Source organism: Schistocerca gregaria, chromosome X (genome assembly GCF_023897955.1).
Source record: "Schistocerca gregaria isolate iqSchGreg1 chromosome X, iqSchGreg1.2, whole genome shotgun sequence".
Taxonomy (NCBI): Eukaryota; Metazoa; Arthropoda; class Insecta; order Orthoptera; family Acrididae; genus Schistocerca; species Schistocerca gregaria.
The window spans coordinates 386954998-386978287 of record NC_064931.1 but is presented as its reverse complement, the minus strand read 5'-3'; the positions used below and the strand labels follow the sequence as shown (position 1 = coordinate 386978287).

Genomic DNA, 23290 nt, shown 5'->3' with positions numbered 1-23290 from the left:
TTGACATTCCCAGGTTATATCACAGTACAAATCGTTATGTACGTAGCATGATCTATTCCACGCATCAGTGTTGGTTCCTCCACACTGATGTGTAGAATATATTATGCTACGTACATAACAATTTTTACTGTGATGTCCCGTGGTAATGTCCAAGGCTACGAAATTAACTAACTGCCGAATTATAAAATAAATGGTTTGTTTCAAAATAAAAGAACAACTTATGCAGGAAAATGACTTCCTTCAAAAAAGTTGATATTGTACAGAAACCCTTCTGTGTATTAAGTATCGCCAACATCGCTGCTGAAAAAGCTGTGAAGGAAACGAAGGAGAAATTTGGAAAGGAAGTCAATGCTCAGGGACAAAAAAAAAATTATGAGGTTTTTTGATGACATTGTAATTCTGTCAGATATGGTATATGACTTGGAAGAGCTGTTGAACGAAATGGGTAGTGTCTTGAAAAGAAATTAAAAGATGAACGACAACAAAAATATTTAAAAAAAAACGGAAATGGAATGTTGTCGAATTACGTCAAGTGATGCAGAGGGAAGGAGATGAGGAAATAAGACACTAAAAGTAGTAGATGAGTTTCGCTATTTGGGTAGTAAAATAACTGATGATGGCTGAAGTAGGGAGGATATAAAATGCAGCTTGGCAATAGCGAGAAAAGATTTTTTGACAAAGAGAAGTTTATTAACACCGAATAGAAATTTAAATGTTAGGATATTCTTTTCTGAAATCATTTGTCTGGAGTGTATCCTTGTACCCAGTCAAAGATGAGAGATGAACAGTTCAGATGTCGGCCTCGGTATCTGCGCGGTCAGCGCGACGTATTGCCAAGTTTAGGGACTCGGGTTCGATTCCCTGCCGGCTAGGAGATTTATCTCCGTCCGGGGGCTCGATGTTGTGTTGTCCTTATTTTCGTATCGTCATAACTGACGTTACTATTGAGATGGCTGAATGCGCACTGCCCGAAAGCCAATAAATTGAAAAAAAAGGACAGTTCAGATGAAAAGAGAATATAAGCTTTGGAAATGTGTTACTCCAGAAGAATGCTGAAGATTAGATGGACAGACGAGGAGGTACTGAACCTGTTCGTGAAAAAAAAAAGATTATAAGAAAGGACTGGTTGATAGGACCCATCGTCACACATATAAAAATCGTCTGACTGGTAACAGAGTATATTGTGTGTGTGTGTGTGTGTGTGTGTGTGTGTGTGTGTGTGTGTGTTTCTTCGGACTCATGAACATAAAATGCCCAACAAATATGTTTTTCATGACTTCAATGAGATTTTTCCGATTATTAGGTGCAAAAGAAATCATAGACATTGATTTTAAAGCTTTGGAAAAAAAACTGGCTCACTCACTTTTTCAGAGTACATTTTTCAAATGTGATCATTAAATCTAGATTGCTTATTATCTCCGTTTGAAATTAAGCACAAAAATGGCTCTGATCACTATGGGACTTAACTGCCGAGGTCATCAGTTCCTTAGAACTTAGAACTACTTAAACCTAAGTAACCTAAGGACTTCTCACACATCCATGCCCGAGGCAGGATTCGAACTTGCGACCGTAGTGGTCGCGCCGTTCCAGACTGTAGCGCCTAGAACCGCTCGGCCACCCCGGCCGGCAAGCAGGTAGTCATAACATTTTGACGCATCAGTGTATATGGCTATGATTAGGAAGAAAGTAAGAAAAGTTGGCAAAGTTTGTGTAGTGTTGTTGAATTAACATAATTGGCGAACATAATAACGGTTTCAAAAATGATTTGTACACATCTAGTCTTACGCCGGCCGTAGTGGCCGAGCAGTTCTAGGCGCTTCAGTCTGGAACCGCGTGACCGCTACGGTCGCGTGTTCGAATCCTGCCTCGGGCATGGATGTGTGTGATGTCCTTAGGTTAGTTAGGTTAAAGCAGTTCTAAGTTCTAGGGGACTGATGACCCCAGATGTTAAGTCCCATAGTGCTCAGAGCCATCTACTCTTACGAAATCAAATACCTTTAATGTCATCAAGTTGACCTTATGATTTTATGATGTAAAAAACTCCTGATACCTCATTACATGTAGTGCTTACTTCTTTCCATCTTTTTCTTTATTGCCACAGGTACAAAACGACCCCACCAATGCTATGAACTATTCCGGAGAGCTGTACTATCTGATCATGAGTCGCTAGGCGACTTGAAACCGGTAATGGGAAAATAAAAATTATATCATCACGAAAGGCGACAATTTGACGTTATTTCTGTAAACCCTTCAGGTTTAGTCAAATACGTGGCTGTTAGTTAACATTTACAAAAGCATAATGCACACAACTGCTTGTATAACTCTCTAACAGTTCTTGAAGGTCCACAATATATTTGGAAGTGCATTTATTTGCGCCAAATCATGTTTCTGCGGCGAAGTATGTGTGTGTTTTGGGGGAGCGGCGAGTTTGCGTCGGCAGGTGTAGTAGTGGTGTTGGTAGCCCCTGAAATGTTACGCGACACGCTTCAGCAGCTGAGTGTCCCGTGCGATAAGGGGCCATGAAAAAGTTTAATGGCCCTGCGTCGCGCGGGAGCGAGAATTAATGCACTACCACATGCGTTCCTAAGACCCCGGGATCCTTCTGCTACACAAGATACGCGAGGTACGCCTTGACTCACGTCGAAAAGTGCGCTCAGTTTTATCGACTCAGTTTTGATGAGAGCTTTTCATTAGCTGGTATGAATGAATTGCCCTAAAAATTCGTAAAGTGAAAGTTTGCTTTTTGAGCCTAAAATATACTGTAGTTTAGAACCTCGGCTGTTGTCTGTATAGCGGGAACGGGAATTGACCTCCGCTCCTCGAGAACGTGAGTTTACGTAATGTGTTGAAAAGTTATTGGTATTTTTTTAAAATCTATTTATTTCTTTTGTCAATGTTATCCCGTTAAATACGACTTTTTTGAGTGATATATCTACTGCGTGTTTCGATGTGGCCTGCCATGAATTCCTCTCTTGTACCAACCTCTTCGGCTCAGAGCAGCACTTGCACCTTTCGTCCAACATTACTTATTGGGTGTATTCCAGTCACTGTCTTCCCCTACAGTTTATACCCTCTACAGTTCCCTCTTAGTGCCATGGCTGTCTTAACACAAAGGCCCACGATCCTGTGACTTCTTCTCGTCATTGGTTTCCATATGTTCCTTTCTTAGCATCTCCTCTTATTAGTCCATCTAAGTTTCAAAAATGTTCAAATGTGTGAGAAATCGTGTGGGACTTAACTGCTAAGGTCATCAGTCCCTAAGCTTACACACTACTGAACCTAAATTATTCTAAGGACAAACGCACTCACCCATGCCCGAGGGAGGACTCGAACCTCCGCCGGGACCAACCGCGCAGTCCATGACTGCAGCGCCTTAGACCGCTGGCATCTAAGTTTCAACATCCCTCTATGCTCCACATCTCAAGCGCTTCGGCTCTCTTATTTTCCTGATTTCACACGGACCTGGATTCACTGCCACACAATGCTGTGTTCCAAACGCATATTCTCAGAAATTTCTTCGTCAGGTTAAGGCCGCTGTTTGATGCTAGCAGACTCCTCTAGGACAAGAATGCCTTTTTTTCTGTACTACTCTGTATTTTATGTCCTCCTTGGCTCGCTCGTCACGTGTAATTTTGCTTTGTTTACTTCATTGTCCCAAGTTTGTATATTAAGTTAATTGCTAATCATAATTCTGATACTCCTCATTATTTTCTTATTTCTTGGGGTTATTCTTCAAAGTAGTCACAATTAACTATTATACACTTATGACAACGCTGTTTCCAATGCTGGTAACACTTCGGAACTTTGTCTTTTTGATACTTTCAGGTCTCTCAGCTACGTGTTTTTAGTCTCATCTATGTTCGCATATTGAGGAGGTATTGAATAGGATTGGGGAGAAGAGAAGTTTGTGGCACAACTTGACCAGAAGGAGGGATCGGTTGGTAGGACATGTTCTAAGGCATCAAGGGATCACCAATTTAGTATTGGAGGGCAGCGTAGAGGGTAAAAACCGTAGAGGGAGACCAAGAGATGACTACAGTAAGCAGATTCAGAAGGATGTAGGTTGCAGTGGGTTCTGGGAGATGAAGAAGCTTGCACAGGATAGAGTAGCATGGAGAGCTGCATCAAACCAGTCTCAGGACTGAAGACCACAACAACAACAACATGTTCGCATAAGCATGGCCCTCTAAGATTATCTTTATTTTTGAGAACATGAAAATTCACATCGGTTATGTCTGGCGAATATGGAGGCTCGGGTAACAGTATTGTATTGTATTTGGCAAAAAATCACATACAAGCAACGAAGTGTGAACAGGTGAATTATCGTGGTCCAAAAGCCGCGAGTTATTCGCCACAAATCCGGCCTTTCTTTCTGGTTGCTTCAAGCAAACGACGTTGAACTTACAGCTAGTATTTCCTGCTGAACTTTCGACATTGTGACAAGAAGTCACGGTGCACTACGCCGTTAAAATCAAAGAACACAGTCTGCCTATCCTTCATATATGACCCCACCTGTCCAGCTTTTTTCGGTCTTTTCGATACAGAATGCTTCCACTGGAATGATTGAGCCTTAATTTCAATTTCCTATCCGAAAATCCATGTTCTGCATAGTTTTTTACTTCATCTAGCGACTCCTGAGCAACTTGCATTCCCACTGTTTTTGTTCGAAATTCAATAATTTCGGAACAGATTTTGCTGTGAACGTTTCATGTCCATATCACCCAGAAACATTTCATAGTATGAGCCATTTGATAAGTCAGCATCATCAGTGACTTCCCTATTTGTGTTTCGGCGATAGTTCATAGCCATTTCTTTCACTTTCCTCTGGGGTATTCACGGAGCCAGTCATCTTCAACGTATTCGAGACCTTCTCCGAAACGCTCATATCAGACCTAAACCCTGGTTTTACTCACAACAGACTCACAGAAGTTAATACATAACATTTATATAAGCTTGCTGTATTTTATTTCTTAGAGAAAAATTTAATACAGATCCTCTGATTCATTTTCATACAAAATAAATAAACGCAGATACACCCTAAACTCACGTAACCTTTTTGACAGCCTGCAACAGATTAAATATTCAACATGGCTTACACAGCTCTGATACTTCTCAGACATTTTTATTAACACAACAACGAATGAATCGCACGAATAGCGCGAATAGATAAAATGCGACAGACAGTGATTTAAAAGTTTGGGGTGAGTATTGAGCGACAAATATTTATTGAGCCACTCATATCGGCAACAAGCTGACTCATCGTGTGGCACTGCGGAGATTACGTGACTTCCATGCCTCAAACACTTTTGGTCATCCTGTGTAGCGATTTCTGGGTGTGGAAACATTGTCTCTGCGCTACTGTAGATCCATCCGACACGCTGTTGACACCATAGCCCGAATTCTTTTGTAGCTCAGATATGTCGTGGCCCATGCGCTCTGCACCGATTATCATTCCAGTCGGTTAACTGGCGACCTGCTGGCATGTTTACTATACGCCTGTGTGCATCAGTCTGTTTAGATACGTCTACACTAGATCCACACGCCGTAACTAGTCACAAAATTCGGGCTTCATACACAGCACATTTTCAAATATTACGACCTTTTCAGGGACTCTTGGCCACTCAGATAAAAGCGAGACAAACGATATCTACACCATCAAAGACAAATAATGAAACTCAAAGCAGCGAGTCTTCTGCTGCACGGTTAGGAATAATAACTCATTTAACAATCTATCGAGATAATGATTATACAGGGTGAGTCTGGAGGAAAGGTACGTGCTTTCAGGGCTGATAGTATTGGTGAATCCGAACAAAAAACTTCAAATGAACATATGCCCTTTTTCTTAATGGTGTCCGATATACAAGAACTCCCAAGGATTAGCAGCTTTCACTCAGTTAATACTCGGCAGAAAATCAATTTGCATTTGGATTGCACTTCCTTAACTCTTATGCAGAAAGGTGTGCAGTATACTGCTGCATCCATTTTCAATAAGCTACCACAAGAATTCAAAAATCTTAGCAGTAGCCCACGCGCTTTCAAATCGAACTGAAGAGTTTCCGCCGGCCGTAGGTGGCCGAGCGATTCTACGCGCTTCAGTCTGAAACCGCGCGACCGCTACGGTCGCAGGTTCGAATCCTGCCTCGGGCATGGATGTGTGTGATGTCCTTAGGTTAGTTAGGTTTAAGTAGTTCTACGTTCTAGAGGACTGATGGCCTCAGATGTTAAGTCCCATAGTGCTCAGAGGTATTTGAAACCAATTTTTTGAAGAGTTTCCTCATGGGTCAGTCCTATTCTGCTGAGGAGTTCCTTGAAAAATTAAGTTAATTCTTATGTTATATTGTTGTCTGCGTTTACTTAAACTTATATGGTTGGCTTTTTTTAGGTTCATAAACATCTATTATCACTTTTATGTTGTAATTTCATGTACTGACATGTTCCATGACCTTGGAGATTTGCTTCTCAATTTGGTCCTACGGAATTAGACGTGTAAATAAATACAGCTGTTTGAAAATCACGCGCGTCAGTCGCATGTCCTTCTTCACCAGAACTTACATGCTACCATGGAAACAAATTTCCAACGATGTTTCTCAGTGAACGTCCGTTGCGGAATTACTAACGACCGGCACTCACTGGTCCAGTTGTTTTAGATACCCATCTTAATGCAGTATGGTACCTTGAGTGCCATAACAATGCGTTGTCAGAGTACTTGAAGGATATTCATTGGGCAACATGACGTCGTCTGTACTTTCAGCACGACGAAGCTCCATATTCTCTACGGCAAGTGACTCAGTAACTCACTGAAACGTATAGGCGTTGAATCAATCGTAGTGGTGTCATATCTTGGCCGCCGAGGTCACCCGATATTACTCCATTAGATTACTATTTGAGAGGTTGGCGTAAGAGAGAATTCTAAAAGCGCAAAGTGGACACAAAAAAGGAACTCCTCACTCGTATTTTGCATGCGTGTGATCAAGTAAAGAAGTATACGAATGAGCTCAGATCAGCAACACAGCAGCTGTATACAAGAGCTGCAAAGTGACGAGCTGTTGACGGTGTACTTTGAACATCTTTTATGGGGAAATTTGTTCAATTAAACAAAGCAGTAGATCACAGTGTTTCATTTATTATCACCTGCATTTGACCTGTTCGCCATCGTTGTCATTACTTTCCTCGGAAACTGTTAAGAATAGGACACATGTTCATAGGGCTTTTTTTTTTAGACTTATACTACCACCCCTCAAACCATGTACCTTTCCTCCTGACTCACTGTGTATGTCCCTCCATGGAACAACGTAATTCATTTAACAGCATTCGACAACACGTGAAAAAGGATGAATTTAACATAATTCATGTCATTGTTCATAGTAAATTTCCTAGCAAAAGTTAATGATATCTGTACTAAATTTGACATCGGAGCCTGCCGAAACTTTATAGACCCTCTATAACATCATGTAAACAACGCTGGTCGGGAATACACTTTTAGTACTACCTGATCATAGTAGCGTGAATTGGTGCGAGCAAGGATGTACAGTCATAGAGAGGCTATGGTACAGTGTGTAGCGTTCCCTGCGGTGCCACATTTAGGCTACTATCATCTACCATCTTTTTTGTAGGTATTCTACGGTCGAGAGACTATGTATATAAAGTGATAGTGCGCTACACTCAGAGGTAATCCCGCTTCTCGATATAACAGATAAATGCTAACTGTTGAAAGTTATTTCGAACATTTCTTACGACTGTTATCTACCACGCCTTTTTCCTCAGACTAAACAAAACATGGCAACGGTTCTTCAATTTGCTTCATTCTGCTCGCAGTGTTGTCTATGTGGTATTCTACATCTTTGGGTGCGAGTAATTTCATGCAGTGTTGAAGACCTTCATCACATTTCAGACGTTGTCCACTACATCATATATCACTGTAATTATCATAATCATCAGCTTCATCAATATTTTCATCATTGTCATAATCAGTAGCAGCCATGTGACCACTACGTCAGGGTAAATTCCACTTCTAGATATTTGTTTACTTGCAATTTTCAGTCTACGTCACACTGTCACACATGAACTGTATGATCTACACTGAAAATTATAAATAAAGTGCTGCAAAAATGATTGCGAACCTGTATTCACAATTTATGCCTTCATTTGATAAATATAGACTTTTTCTTGCATGATTGTCTTCAGCTTTACGCAACCGCCTTGCTCCTACGTGTTTTCTAATGTTATTTGACTTCATGAAGCGGCTCGTTGTTGATAATCGCTTCTCTATATACTCTCTACCAAACAAATAAATAAATAAATAAATAAAAAACTGACACACCACGAAGGAGCTATGCAAATTGGTCATAAATTGGTATTCAAACAGATATCGACAGAAAATGCAAAATTGTAAACTTAAGCGGCCGTTGGATGAATGTGTGGCGCTGTGGCGCTGCAGCGCAATTTCACCACCCAGCTGGAAACGATAGTAAACTCGGAACATGTCGATACCAGGGAATAAAATCTTTGCGAATTTCATTCCATGCACTCAGTTGGACGATAACCATGCCTCGCAGACAGGCGCGTGTACATTAAACGCAGATTTCAGCATTTGAAGGAGGACATGTCGTTGGGATGAAAGAAGCCGGTTGGAGTAATCGGAGAATCGCTCGACATTGTAATATAAGCAATGCCACTATTCGACGATGTTGACAGGAATGGGTGAACCATGGCTGAAGCTTTGGAAGCGGTCGACCTAGAGAGAAGAAAGAACGTGAGGACCGAGCAGTCGTCAAGAGAGTCACTCAGAGTCCCGGATAGATCATTATCATCGATCCGACGTGCAGCTGGTGCTTCAGTGGCCATAGCGACCATTAATAGGTGGCTCACAGAAAGTGGGCTGAACTCACGGCACCCATTAGGCTGACTACCATTGATCTCTGTACACCAAGAAGCCCTTTTCCTGTGGTGGCGGACACATTCGTTCTGGAATGTCAGACTGGAGTAGAATTGTCTTTAGTGATGCGGACCGCTTCGAACTGAGGCCCAACTGCCAGCAGCGAAGATCTGCCTGCAGACGCCCCGGACAGTGGTGGGATACCAAACTGACTGTTGCCATCATATAGCCCCGCAACCAGAAGTGATGACGGTCTGGGGTGCCATTTCATTCCATAGAAGGGTCCCTTTGCTTATCATCCGTTGAACTCTCACAGCACAGCGGTAAGTCGACTACATTCTACGTCTCGTTTTGTTGTCCTCCATGGCAAGCCACCCTGGGATTACATTTCAGCAAGATAATGCCCTCACGCACATGCCGAGAGTTTTGACTGCTTGTTTCTGTGCTTGCCAAACCCGACCTTAGCCAGCATGGTCGCCGAATCCCTCCCCAATTGAGAGCTTTTGGAGCATTACGGGCAGGTCCCTCCAACCAGCTCTTAATTTTGAAGATTAAACGCGCCAGTTGCACAGAATTTGGCACAATATTCCTAAGTAGGACATCCAGCAACTGTATCAATTATTGCAACAGTGAGTATTGCATAAGGGCCACAGTTGGACCAACACGTTATTGAGTTGCTCAATTTGTGTAGTACGATCGGCATCGCACCAAGCGCCGGCCCTAAACATTCTCGAGTCTCGGATGTGTATTTAGATTCCTTTTGGTTCTAGAGGACAGAGCTCTCGAGCCTGCCTATCATTAGCACAGCCACTGCTGCGGACTAAACCAGCTTACATAGCAGCAGCGCGCTAATGTACAGGTCAAATGGGGCGCTTCCAATGTGTGTGTCGGTGGCTTAATCTGCTCGCTTGCGGGTAATAACGAGGTGTTGCGGAGAGAGCCGTGTGTTGTGGCTTTGCATGGCGGCTGAGTGTGCGACTAACCCGCTGCGACTAACGGCTGAGACTAACCGAGAGGACAGAGGTGCTGTGAGCACGCATTGCATTGTTTGCGACGCAGGTTGGCCGTCCGGGGCAGGGCGCCGCCACGCCGCCAGACATGTTCGCCGGGCTCGTCCGTACCACGTAAGTACCCCACTTCTCCTAGCTTAACGAACACTCTCCTTATAGCCACAGCCGGAACTAGTTTTTGAATGAGAATAATCCAACGCATTGATTGTCACCGCTTTCGTTACAACGTTCTTTTAACTTTTATTTTTCACTACTGCATAATTTCAACTGAGATGCCATTTCCAGGTGTCTGAAATACATAACAATGCAACATCGTTAAAAAGCAATTATAAAACAACCATTAGCTGTTTAGCTAACTGGATAAAAGTTAAAATAAAAAAGACGACAATTTACATGGTGTAACCATTGAAATGGACATATTTGGGCTACAGTCAAAATTTATGTTGATCATGCATCGTTAAACTGCAATTGGCTTGCTTGGTATCCAGTAAAATACTAGGAAAATGAAAAAGTGACCGGCATACAACAGGGGTATAATCATATAAAGAAATAGTCTACAATATTATCGGACTTTAAAATAACAAGTGTTAGCGACTGACGAAAAGCTGTTGAAGAGGTTTTTCCAAATGAAGACGTGGTTGGAGACTGTGGCTGTTATAGGAAATAAATCGTTGATGGTGTACAGTGACCAGCCACAAATTGGTTTTAGGGTTCTTTATTCAAGAAGTGCCGCTACCGGTTTCGAATTTTTCACAAATCATCATCAGACGGTTTTTCATCCTTTCATCAGAACAAATGATACATTGGTTTAATGTGAGTTGCCCTAGGATAAACAATAATTCGCAATTTCAAACGTGTAACAAATATGGCTGTGCTACAGATTTGTGTTAAAATTCAACTTACGTGAAACGTCCATCTGGCGCATTTGTTTTTGCAGTTTCCTTGTAATAAAATGTATTCTCAAGGATGTTCGTATTTTCACAATCACGTACGTTGGTTTGCATTCTAAAACACTTTCGTTTGGTCACAAAGCGAATTTTCAATGTGCATCATATGTTTTGATTCACAACATACGAAAACAGAGTTTACAAGCTACATGAGTGTCAAAGATGCTGAAATACAATGGTACAAAGATATCGCGTATCATTGTATTACAGCATCTTCAATACTCCTGTACTTTGTATACTGTGTATTTGTTTTCGTGTGTTGTGAATCAAAACATGTTGCACACATTGAAAAATCTGTTTTGTGAACAATGAAAGTGTTTTGCAAACCAACGTATGCGATTGTGAAAATACGAAAATCCTTGAGAATATATTTAACTGGAAGAAAACTGCAAAAACGAATGCGACAGACGGACATTTCACGTAAGTTGCATTCTAACATAAATTAATAGCGTAGCCATCTGTGTAATACTTTTGAAATTGTGAAATATTGTTTATCCTAGGGCAATTTGTTCCGATGAAAGCATTAAAAACCTACTGATGATGAATTGTGAAAAACTCGAAATCGGTAACGGTACTTGTTGAATAAATAAATCTAAAACCAATTTGTGACTGGTCGCTGTGCACCATCACCAATTTAAAACTTTTTATCATGTTGTTTATTTTGAAGTCTAGCAAAATAGTAAAATATTTCTTTATTATGATTATATCTCTACTGTATACCGGCCACTTTTGGATTTTACTTTCACTTTATTGCACACAAGGCTACCTAACTGCATTTTAAGAATGCCTAACTAACATAAATTTTGACTGTAACGCAAATATGCCCATTTGACAGGCTATCCTATGTAACTTTCCTTTTATTTCACTTTAACTTTTATTCTGCCAACTATACAACTGCTGGTTGTTTTATATTTGCAGTTGAACGATGTTGTATCTGGTAAGTACTTCAGACATTTGAAAATGGCTGTGCAGAGGAAAGTGTGTGGAATGGCTGTACAGCCGAAAGTGTGCGGTACTGAAAAAGGCAGAATAAAAGAATATTCTGATCCAACTTATGGCAGCTATAGTGCGGAATTATTGTCATTCAGAACATATACAGATTTCTGCTCTTCTTGAGTATGAGTCGCTGTAATCCTAAAGATAAACTACTTCTCAATATGTATGACAAATTAAAATTTGTGCCTCAGCGGAACACGAAACTGGATTTCTTGCGTTTCATTAACAGTCGTCTTAACCATTAAACTATCGCCAAAGTAAACCTTCACTTATAGCCTTTTTATCGTTTCCTGGTTTATCTGAGGGACACGTATCTGTTACATTGTGTTAGACCGCACTGTACTTTTTTTGCTTTATTTCTCTTATTGATTGCGGGAGACCGTGTCCCGTCATCCAATACGCCTATACAGGGTGAAGAAAAATCCGATCACTCGGTCTTCGCAGCGCGATTCGTCACATACTAGCAATGCAAATATGTATTTCACGGAATTTCGTCCTGCGCGTATTTCGGACAGTAAATGGACGTTAGAGACTGGCAATCTTCCAAAACTGTAATAATGTGTACAGTAACTGTTTCTGTTAGTATATTGCAGCAATGCTGTGCAGTTGGGGCAGTGGTTAGCATTTTGGGTTAGAATGCAGGAGGTCAACGGTTCGATTCTGGGTCAAGTCTTATTTGTTTTTATATGGTAAAAGTAATCTGCGTGATATGGTATCTGGCATCTTGATCGTCATACCGCGATTACAGTGGTTATTCTACAGAACATTTGCAGTTATATACTACAAACACAAAAATGAAATACAATCTTTTCATTGGTCATCTTTTGAAGAAACCTTTTGCACGTCGTGCGCGCTAATTGTTTCGCACCACTGAATCTACTATATACCAAACTTTTTTTATGCGTTCCCTCCCCTTCTCCAGTGGTCCCATCGATTAATACCAACTGTTATCCTAGCCACGTCAGGTACATTACGTTCCGTTAGGGCCTTACTTCACCAGCAGGGCTAGCAACGTTGTTTACAAATAACTTCAATGGAACTATTGGGGGAGGGTACATAGAAAACAGGTTTAGAATCTAGTAGATGCAGTGGTGCGAAACAATTAGCGTCCACGGCGTGCAAAAAGCTTCTTTAAAAGCTGACCAATGAAAATGATTGCACTTCCATTTCTGTATTCGTTGTACTTAACTGCAAATGTTTTGTAGAATACCCACTGTACTCTCTGTACCGCGATTAAGACGCCAGATAGCGTACCACGCACACTACTTTTAGCATATAAAAACAAATAAGCCTGGAGTCAGATCCTAACCCTCGACTTCCTGCGTGCCAATCCAAAACGCTGACCACTGCACAACACTACTGTAACTGCTAGCAGAGGTAGTTACCGTACTTGTGATTACAGGGTTGCCAGGCTGCCAGTCTTCAACGTCCTTTTACTGTTCTAAATATGCGCAGACCGAAATTCTGTGAGAGACATTTTTGCATTGCCAGTATGTGAGAAATCCCGTTGCGAAGTCCGAGTGCGTGAATTTTTCTTCGCCCTGTATACGTAATATGAGTCACCGTAAGTCATGGGAAGGTACTTGATGTGATGTAAATAGCGAGTCATTCCTCAGCGATCCCTTTACGAGTGCAGTAACGTGACGAGATGTTAGAATCGTTAAGATGAGATAATGTTCCACGCATCTTGCAGTGCTATCCACAACCTTCCTTGTATAGTTGAAGCTACGTTCATCGAGTGTACGCGGGTTTCGACAGCGTGTCAGTTGCGTTAAGATCGAATGATGTGGTGGGCCAAGACATGATAGTGAACCCAACAGGATTAGATATCCTCGGTGTAACAAAGCAGCTTAAATCACTTAATAAAGGGAAGGCCTCCGGTCCAGATTGTATACCAGTCAGGTTCCTCTCAGAGTATGCTGATAAAAGAGCTCCATATTTAGCAATTATATACAACCATTCGCTCACTGGAAGATCCGCACCTAAAGATTGGAAAATTACTCAAGTCACACCAATACCCAAAAAGGGAAGTAGGAGTAATCCGCTGAATTACAGGCCTATATCACTAACGTCGATCTGCAGTACGGTTTTTGGAACATATACAGTACCTCGAAGAAAACGATTTATTGACACACAGTCAGCACGGGTTCAGAAAATATAGTTCTTGTGAAACACAACTAGCTCTTTATACTCATGAAGTAATAAGTGCTATCGACAGGGGATGTCAAATTGAGTCCATATTTTTAGATTTCCAGAAAGCTTTCGACACCGTTCCTCACAAGCGTCTTCTAACCAAACTGCCTGCCTACGGAGAATCGCCTTATCTGTGCTACTGAATTCGTGATTTCCTGTCAGAAAGGTCACAGTTCGTAGACGGAAAGTCATCGAGTAAAACAGAAGTAATGTCCGGCGTTCCCCAAGGAAGTGTTATAGGCTCTCTATTGTCCCTGATCTATATTAACGACATAGGAGACAATCTGAGTAGCCGTCTTAGATTGTTTGCAGATGATGCTGTCATCTACTGTCTTGTAAAGTCATCAGATGATCAAAACGACTTGCAAAATGGTTTAGATAAGATATCTGTATGGTGCAAGGTGGTAATTGACCCTGAATAAAGAAAAGTGTGAAGTTATTCACATGAGTACTAAAAGAAATCAGCTAAATTTCGATTACGCGATAAGTCGCACAAATCTGAAGGCTGTAAATTCAGCCAAATACTTAGGGATTACAATTACAAATAACCTAAATTGGAACGATCACATAGACAATATTGTGGGCAGAGCAAACCAAAGACTGCAGTTCATTGGCAGAACACTTAGAAGGTGCCACAGGTCTACTAAAGAGACTGCTTGCCCCACGCTTGTCCGCCCTATTCTGGAGTATTGCTGTGCGGTGTGGGATCTGCATCAGGTGGGACTGACGGACGATATCGAAAAAGTACAAATAAGGGTAGCTCGTTTTGTATTATCGCGAAATAGGGGAGATAGTGTGACAGACATGATACGTGAATTGGAGTGGAAATCATTAAAGCAAAGACGTTTTTCGTTGTGACGGGATCTTCTCAAGAAATTTTTTCAATCACCAGTTTTCTCCTCCGATTGCGAAAACATTCTGTTGTCACCCACCTGCATAGAGAGAAATGATCATCACGATAAAATAAGAGAAAACAGGACTCGCGCAGAAAAATTTAAGTGCTCGTTTTTCCCGCGTGCCGCTCGAGAGTGGAACGGTTGGGAGACAGCTTGAAGGTGGTTCATTGAACCCTGTGCCAGGCACTTTATTGTGAAGAGCAGAGTAATCACGTAGATGTAGATACCTTCTATAAACTGGAACGAGATTCATTGTACCATGCTATGGCGACGGTCACTCATCCCACTTGCGCTTCGAGCTACTACACTATGGCACTTTCGTTTCTGCTTTATTATTATTGACACTGAGAGAGCTGGTCTCTGTTTCTTTTTTCATTATTTTGTAATGAGTCTTCGTACACTAGGAGAAATGCAAGTTTACTAAATCTTCCGTTCACTATGATAACTTGTTTGCTAATCGTTTCTGCTCCTGTCCAGCTTCCCTACGACGACAGTCGCCACACCACTCTGTAGCCCACCTCTCCTTACCATTGTGTACGACGAGTACGAAGTCGACCAGAACACATGCTACATGCCAGCACTCTTCTGAAACCTAAATATGTGGTTAATCTGCGATAGGTTATCACCTACACGCCTTCACTGGATACACACAATATAAATAAATGCATAATATCGGAAGTGTGTTATGTACGGTGTAACGAGGGGTGACATAAAAGTAGCTAGAATTTCTCTGTCATTGCGGGGCAGCAATGATGGGTTCATCTGTTAGATGCCTGTATACAGTGTTTTGAATCAGTTTTCCAATTCTCATTTGTGGAGAAGCACATTGGGTGGCAGTGCCAGTTTATACATATGCATCGTTATGTAACAAATTACACCACGCATTTCCGAGTTAAAGATAGTGAGAGACGAGAATTAATAGAAAAAGCTGTGAAACTATGTATGCTACGTGTCAATGAGAGAATGACTTTTGTAGGCAGAGTGGATGAAAGATTCCCAAATAACTGTTGCTTCTACCTCGCGTGTCACAATGGGAATGAAACATCGTGTGACAGCTGGAAAACTTGACAGAAGCTGTATTATGTCAGAGAAAATAGTTCAAATGCTGAAGTCTCCATCTAAAGTACGGCATCGACAGAAGAAAGGGTGGTAATTCCTAGGATTTTTCTAATGAGAAAGTTCTTAGTTATAGCCGTAATTTAATTTCTAGGAGAGGAAAGTGGGGGTTTAATGTTCGCTAATCATTAAGATCATTAGTGTCCGCTTATTTGGACGAGGCTGGGAAAAATAATAATACTAAACCTGCTGGACTTTCTGTTAATAAAGAAAATAAATTTCCTCTACGATTCCGTGATCATTTTGAATATTTTTCGAATAAGACCATCTAGATCATTTAATGTATGTCTTTATTTATAACGGCTACAGCCATCAACAGATCAAAACTTCAAACTTAAAAAAAAATGTGTGTGAAATCTTATGGGACTTAACTGCTAAGGTCATCAGTCTCTAAGCTTACATACTACTTAACCTAAATTATCCTAAGGACAAACACATACACACACACACACACACACCCATGCCCGAGGGAGGACTCGAACCTCCGCCGGGACCAGCCGCACAGTCCGTGACTGCATCGCCTTAGACCGCTTTTTTTACCATCTTTTTTACGCTCTATCCATCTTTTTTTAATTAATATAGATAAGGAAGGTAGGAGAAACAGAAACCTTTATTATTCACAAAATAAACATAGTACGTCCTGACACATGATAACTGTCCTAGAAGGAACCTCGCTGCCGTCCTACCATGCAGCATGAAGTAACAACAAAATCAAAGTGGGGCCACCTCAGGCACCCTAAAGAAAATGAATATGAAAACAAAATTTTAAGTACACCCATTTGCTAACTGTTCAAGCGTGAGTTTTTCGTAGGTCGCATACTCGCATAGTGTTCTTAGTCGATCACATTACTTGGTCGGTTTCACAACGAAAGCACCGCCGCTCGTCTTTGCGCACCCGGCACACCCCAAGTATATGGCGGGTCCGCAAAAACCGTTATGAGGAAATTGGCATACCAATCCTTGTACTTTTGTAGCCGTAATAGTTTTGTGTGTCCATCTTGCAAGTATTGCCAGTAATCCAGGACGTTCAGTAAGTTCGTACGTGTGTCTCTATAGATGTAATGGACCGTCATACCTGTGATCCAAGCCACTGCGCTCGTCTTATGACGCGGAAAATACGTTTCCTCTGGGGAAAATACTATGTCAGAACAGACTGCTGTATAGATAGTGCGCCGCATGAACGCTATTATCTTCCTTGCGAGAGTCCAGACAGCCAGTGCCTCGCCGCAGACCAGCCGATGGTCGTCCGTATCCAGCACGCCGCATTGCTGACACAAGGGCGAATCCGCCAAATGTATTGCGTACTTTTTATCATTTGTAGGGTATTTTCGGTTCACGACAATGTACCATGTTGATCTGACTGATGTAGGTAGGTGGGGGTGGTGGACCGTGCGCCACACCACGTGCCAATTAACAGCTGGATGTTTGCGTTCCACCCTATTCCCGGCGATCTGTCGAAGAAGCAGATGGTTCACGTCTTTCGATGTCGACTGTCGGGTCGTCGGTAAACGCTCTCGAACTTAACTGTGTTCCATGATGAACCTGCGCACATACGTTAAAGGGGGCGAAATATGGCCGACACTGACTGGAGGAAGATGCGATGTTGGTACGAGTTTTTCGATGATCGTCCCCGTAAGCGAGTGATTCCTGTTGCGCCACCGTTTGAGCATAGTATTAATATACATGGCACGCGCCTTCTCGTGCACGTTCACTAAACCAACGCCCCCCTCTCGCGCTGGGAGGGTAAGCGTGTTGTACTGCACCTTAAAGAGTTGTCCCAGGCACACATAGTACCCAAAAGCCGCCTGAATCCTCATAGCCATCGTGCGCGTCAAGGGGAGGTGTGTCAGGTGGCACATCATGGGCGCGAGATAAAGGTTGACGAGTAACACTCGCTGCAGCATATCCATCGACCGTAGGGCGTTTAGTCGTACTGCCGTGCGGACTCTGAGTAACAGTCTTCGGTAGTTGTCCGCAGCCGTTCTCGCTGTCTCTTTATGAAAGGTGATACCCAAACAGCGGAGGGTTTCCGCCGCAGGTATGGGTCCTTCCGTTCCAGGTTCTAGTCCACGCCCCACATGCATGAATTGTGATTTTCGGTAGTTGACCACACTTCCAGCTGCCATCCCATACGTCTGTAGCCAATCCAGTGCTGTTTGAGTCTCCCTCTCATTCCGTACGATATCATCCGCGTATGCTCTGCATTTGAATGATAATTGCCGTAGGGAGATCCCGGTAAGACGGCGACGAAGGCCTGCGAGGCACGGTTCTAAGACGATCGCATAAAGGAGGATCGACGAGGGGCAACCCTGTCTCACTGATCTTAAGATCTTAAAATACTCAGTTCTCCCTCCGTTGACCACCATCGCTGATCTGGCGCCGTGCAACAGCCGCATCACAGCATTGGTCAATAATGGCGAGACACCCATCCTGTTCATCACCGCCGCGAGGTACACATGATCCACGCGATCAAAAGCATGATCGAAATCTACTGCAACCATCGCCCCCCGGAGGCGGCATGCAGCCGCGAGGGCGACGACGTCACGAGAGTCTCCCTTGGCTGATGCAGCCAAGACAAGTCTAATCGGCATGTATTCGATTCTCCAGCGACTTTTTGATACGACTTCCCAGGATGCGCATGAAGATCTTGTAGTCACTATTAAGGAGGGTCAAGGGGCGATAATCACAAGGCCGTTTGCCACCACGGGGCTTCGGTATCGGTATCATGAACCCTTCCGTGAATTGAATGTGAACCGGTACTTCTTGCCGCATAAGCTCATTAAACATACATAGCCACATCGGTGTCATAATGGTCACAAAGGCACGATAAAATTCCAACGGGAATCCGTCTGGACCTGGGGACTTGTTGCAAGCACCTCGTGTAATCGCTTCCTCCAGCTCTTCACACGTAATTTCAGATAACCCGTCCGCTTCCCCGTTCACACTCGTCGCGTCTGGGATCTCTTCCAGGACGTTCCCCGGCTCCCTCTGAACCTCCCCGTTGCTCGCATAGAATCTGCTAAAATGATCCGTGAACGCCTGTTCTATGCCCATTTGTGTTGTAAAACGACGGCCATCGCCGAGATCGATCTCATGTATTAAATTCCTGCGTCTTCTTCGTCTTTCCTTTATCACATAATGCATCGAAGGAATCTCGTTGGGCAGGAAATCCTGCGACCTCGCGCGTATCATCGTACCTGCCATCCTCTGCGTTGCAAGTTGTACCAGCTTCGCCTTAACTCGATAGACGGCCGTCTGGCGTTCTGGCGTAGGTGGTTGAGCTAACAGTTCCCGGAGAGCAGTAAAGTAAAACTCAGTGATCGTGCGCTGCCATTGAGAAACCTCCTTCCCGTAACCTATTAACGTCCTCCGTAAAGCTGGTTTCGCGCACTCAATCCACCACTGCAGGACAGAACCGAAAGAATTTCGTCGACGGAGGCAGCCATGCCACGCGTCCTCCACCATGCGTCGGCATCCTGCATCTCGCAGGTGGGAGACGTTCATCTTCCAATTACCCCTCCGTCTCCATACCAGCTGTCTATCAAGGTTAACGGTACAAATTTATATGCCTCGTCGTCAGTAAACGCTGTCGGCCATATTTCTGCGTCCACCGTCGACATTGCTAACGGCCTTGAAACGTAGATCCGGTCCAAACGGCCCGCGGAGTGGCTAGTAAAAAATGTATCTCCTGGTTGGTTGCGATACTTCAGGTCCCATGTATCGACTAATTCCATCCCGTTGGCCAGCTCCCTAAGTTCTTGGCTAGTAGTATAGTTAGGTTGTTGGCCCTTTCTGTCGAGCACACAATTAAAATCTCCGCCGAGTGTACAACCATCGTATCGTCCCTGGAACAACGGTGTAACCTCATGGGCGTAAAAATCTGCTCTGTCCCTTCTCTTATCCGAGCCTGACGGTGCGTATATGTTGATCAAACGTATTCCACCTATGGTCACGGCCGTACTACGGGCGGCCGCGGTGGTCTCGCGGTTCTAGGCGCGCAGTCCGGAACCGTGCGACTGCTACGGTCGCAGGTTCGAATCCTGCATCGGGCATGGATGTGTGTGATGTCCTTAGGTTAGTTAGGTTTAAGTAGTTCTAAGTTCTAGGGAACTAATGACCACAGAAGTTGAGTCCCATAGTGCTCAGAGCCATTTGAACCATTTGAACCGTACCACGGGCAGAAGGCAAATACTCGACGTCATCTGCACGTATCCCTTCCTTTAATAGTATAGCTGTGCCAACGCCTCTCTCGTCACACGGGGAACAGTAAATGTCGTAACTTCTTGGAATAGTGCTATGTCTAAATCCGCAGCCTTTATCATGTCACTGAGCATCTTGATTTTTACCGGCGTCCCAATGCTATTGATGTTAACAGACGCTATCCGATACGCTTGTTGCATGGCGGTCAACGTAGATAGGGTACCGTACGGTCGCTAATTTTGCCGTACATAGGCTGCTGTCGGACTAACGCCCCCCGCCGACCCCTCATATGGTCTGTCATTATTCCGTGCACTCTGCCGGTCTTACACCGGAAGAGTGCGTGGGAGCAGTTCCTCCGGCATCATCTGTTCCCCAGGGGGTGGCTCTTCTGACCAGTCCCCTAGTGTCCCATCGTTGTCGTGCGGTGCAGGCGCCGCAGCCTCCTCAGTAGCCTGTTGCCGTCTATCGAGCTCCTTCGCTGTGTCTGGAACATCGTCAGCGGTAGGTCGTACCGCCGTCCCGCTGGCCACCGTTGCATCCACGCTAGGCAGTTCTTCTGTATCCATGGCCGTCTGTTCTGTACCCGTAAACTGCTCAGAATTGTCTTCTAGATCAGAGTGGTCGTTCTCCACCGTGAGGCGGCGCTTCTTCCGGCGTTTTGGTGATCGCTGTTTACGTTGCCGGGCCTCGGAATCAGAGGTCAGCATGGTCTCCAGTTGTTCGTGGGGGGCGTCGGAATCGTGCGCCGTCGTATTATCGACGTCTCCAAATGCCTTATCTGAAGGGGCCGCAAGCGGAATCGAAGAGAGGGCGTCCTGTGACTGCTGCAGGTGGTCCAACGCAACGTCGTCTTTCTGTAGCTCGCCACGATCCGCCGCTGTCTGTGTGTTCTGGTACGCGTCTGTCTCGCGGCCCACGTCACCGCGTAATGCGGCGACGTAAGTCATGGGGAGCACAGTCGGATGCGGCGTGAGGGGTGGATCATCCAGTGGCAGCTGTAATAACCTTCGGTGAGCACACTCAGAACGTATGTGTCCCTCCTTCCCACATCCAGAGCACGTCCTTGGTTGTCCGTCGTAAATGACAATCGCCCTACAACCGGCGATGTACAAGTATGACGGGACGTGTTTTCTGAGTTCGATCCGTATTTGTCTGACGCCATTGAGGACAGGATACGTCTTGAAACTCGCCCACTTTTCAGCCACGTGGGATAGGACCGTTCCGTAAGGACGCAGGGCGTCTGTCACCAATTCTTCTGGAACTTCGGATGGAAGCTCAAAGACGCGGATCGTTCGGAGGCCCATGTCGGCGTGTTCAACTGTTACCGCTCCAACATTCCCGTCCGAATGACAGAAACGAAGTCCTTGTCGGTGTCGAAGTAGTAGTTCGTCACATGCCGCTTCATTAATGAGCTTGACATAGACCACGCTGCTGACTATAGATAAACGTATTCCAACTAGAACGTCAGGTTCGATTTTCACCTCGTCCCGTAAATAACGTTCGGTCTCGTAAGCCTTCGGTCGAGCATATTCGTTGTCAAAACCAAATTTCAGTGTCGATTTGCGGAACGACAAGGCCATGATTCGTTCTATGTATACCGCGGCACATCGCTACACACTTAACGTGAACACCTCTCGCGCAGACGTGCGGCAGGGACGTAAACACCGTCCGAACCGCTGCTCCGCCGAAGGCTGACTGGCTAATCCTGCGCGGCTTCGAACTTATTAAACAAGGTTCAGTGTCAGTATTAGTAAACCCTATATTTAATCGATTGACAGTTTAGAGCTGACGCTCCGTTTAGGCATAGTTTTCACTGACACTGACACAACTTTGATTTACATTTTCTAATTTTTGATCTGATGGTGGCAGTCGCTGAAACGACGTTATAAATAAACACATATATTAAACGGTAAATAAAGACATATTCTGATAGATTTGGGCAGTTTTATTCGTATAATGCGAGACTTTTGCTTAGACAGGCTCAGAAAACTAGCAGAAAACATAATTCCTTCACACCAGTATCTTATCCTCTTTCTTTGTAACATCTTATTTTCTTCCTGAACTCAACACCTAGTCATTATGGAGAGATTCTTACCCCGTTTTTCAAGCAGGCAAATGGAAAACTGCAGTGTGCAAAATGGAAACGTAACATCGTCGCCACAGTCCTGATGTACCTTGACAGTGAGCGTAATGTTACGTTATGAAATAAGTGTGTGTGGTGATCGGTATTGAGAAATCAACAGTGGAGCACGAGTTTTCTCTGTTTTAAAAAGACTGGCCTCATATTTGGGAGGACGAACGCTCCAGCAGCTATGACCACCCTGATTTAGGTGTTCCGTGGTTTCTCTTAATTACTTTGGGTAAACGCCGGAATTGTTCGTGCTATAACGCCGCATCTTTGTCAAACTATATCCGTAAGTTAATAAATGGATGTAATTGTGAATTAAATTTTTTATTCTCTAACTACAATTCCATGGCGTGACAAAAATCCTTGTAAAAGTGATCTAGGGATGAATAAAACTTCTTCGATTACTACTACTACTACTATTACTACTGCTGCTGAGAATATTATTATTATTATTATGTATTTCAATTATATCCTCACAGAGACTCCTCGCGTGGTATAACAGCTGCAGATCTCTCTCTCTCTCTCTCTCTCTCTCTCTCTCTCTCGCTTTCACACATACACACACACACACACACACACACACACACACACTCGCGCGCGCTAACGCGCGTGTGCGCGGGAACAGACTGCTTTCAGTTGCACCTGGTAGATACTCAGACGCAGCAAAGAGACGTGGTAGCGATCCTTTACGAGGCTTGCCGCCAAGAAACAGTGGCGTGAACGATGGCTGTATCTCATACGTTGTGCCATCAACAGTATCACGAAATGGGATATATGGCTAGTGATAGTGTTGAGGAAGATGTAGTGCATGTTGCGAAGCTGACGGGAGAGCAGGCGCGCAGCGAGATGAGGTCGTAAAGAAGACAGTGGCATGCTGGAGGGGGGAGGGGGGAGGAGGGCTTATCGCAGCCACCACCTGCCCGCTGCCA

At 43.8% G+C, this 23290-nt stretch overlaps 1 protein-coding gene across 1 annotated transcript in view; it reads left to right on the top strand.

Moving 5' to 3' along the window:
• Nucleotides 1-23290, top strand: part of LOC126299302 (single-minded homolog 1-like) — a 496270-nt gene that overhangs the window by 168268 nt on the left and 304712 nt on the right. The window contains exon 2 of the mRNA XM_049991100.1: nucleotides 9935-9999. Coding sequence (XP_049847057.1) covers nucleotides 9974-9999 — 26 coding nt within the window. The 5' untranslated portion in view covers nucleotides 9935-9973. The remainder of the gene's footprint in view (nucleotides 1-9934; nucleotides 10000-23290) is intronic.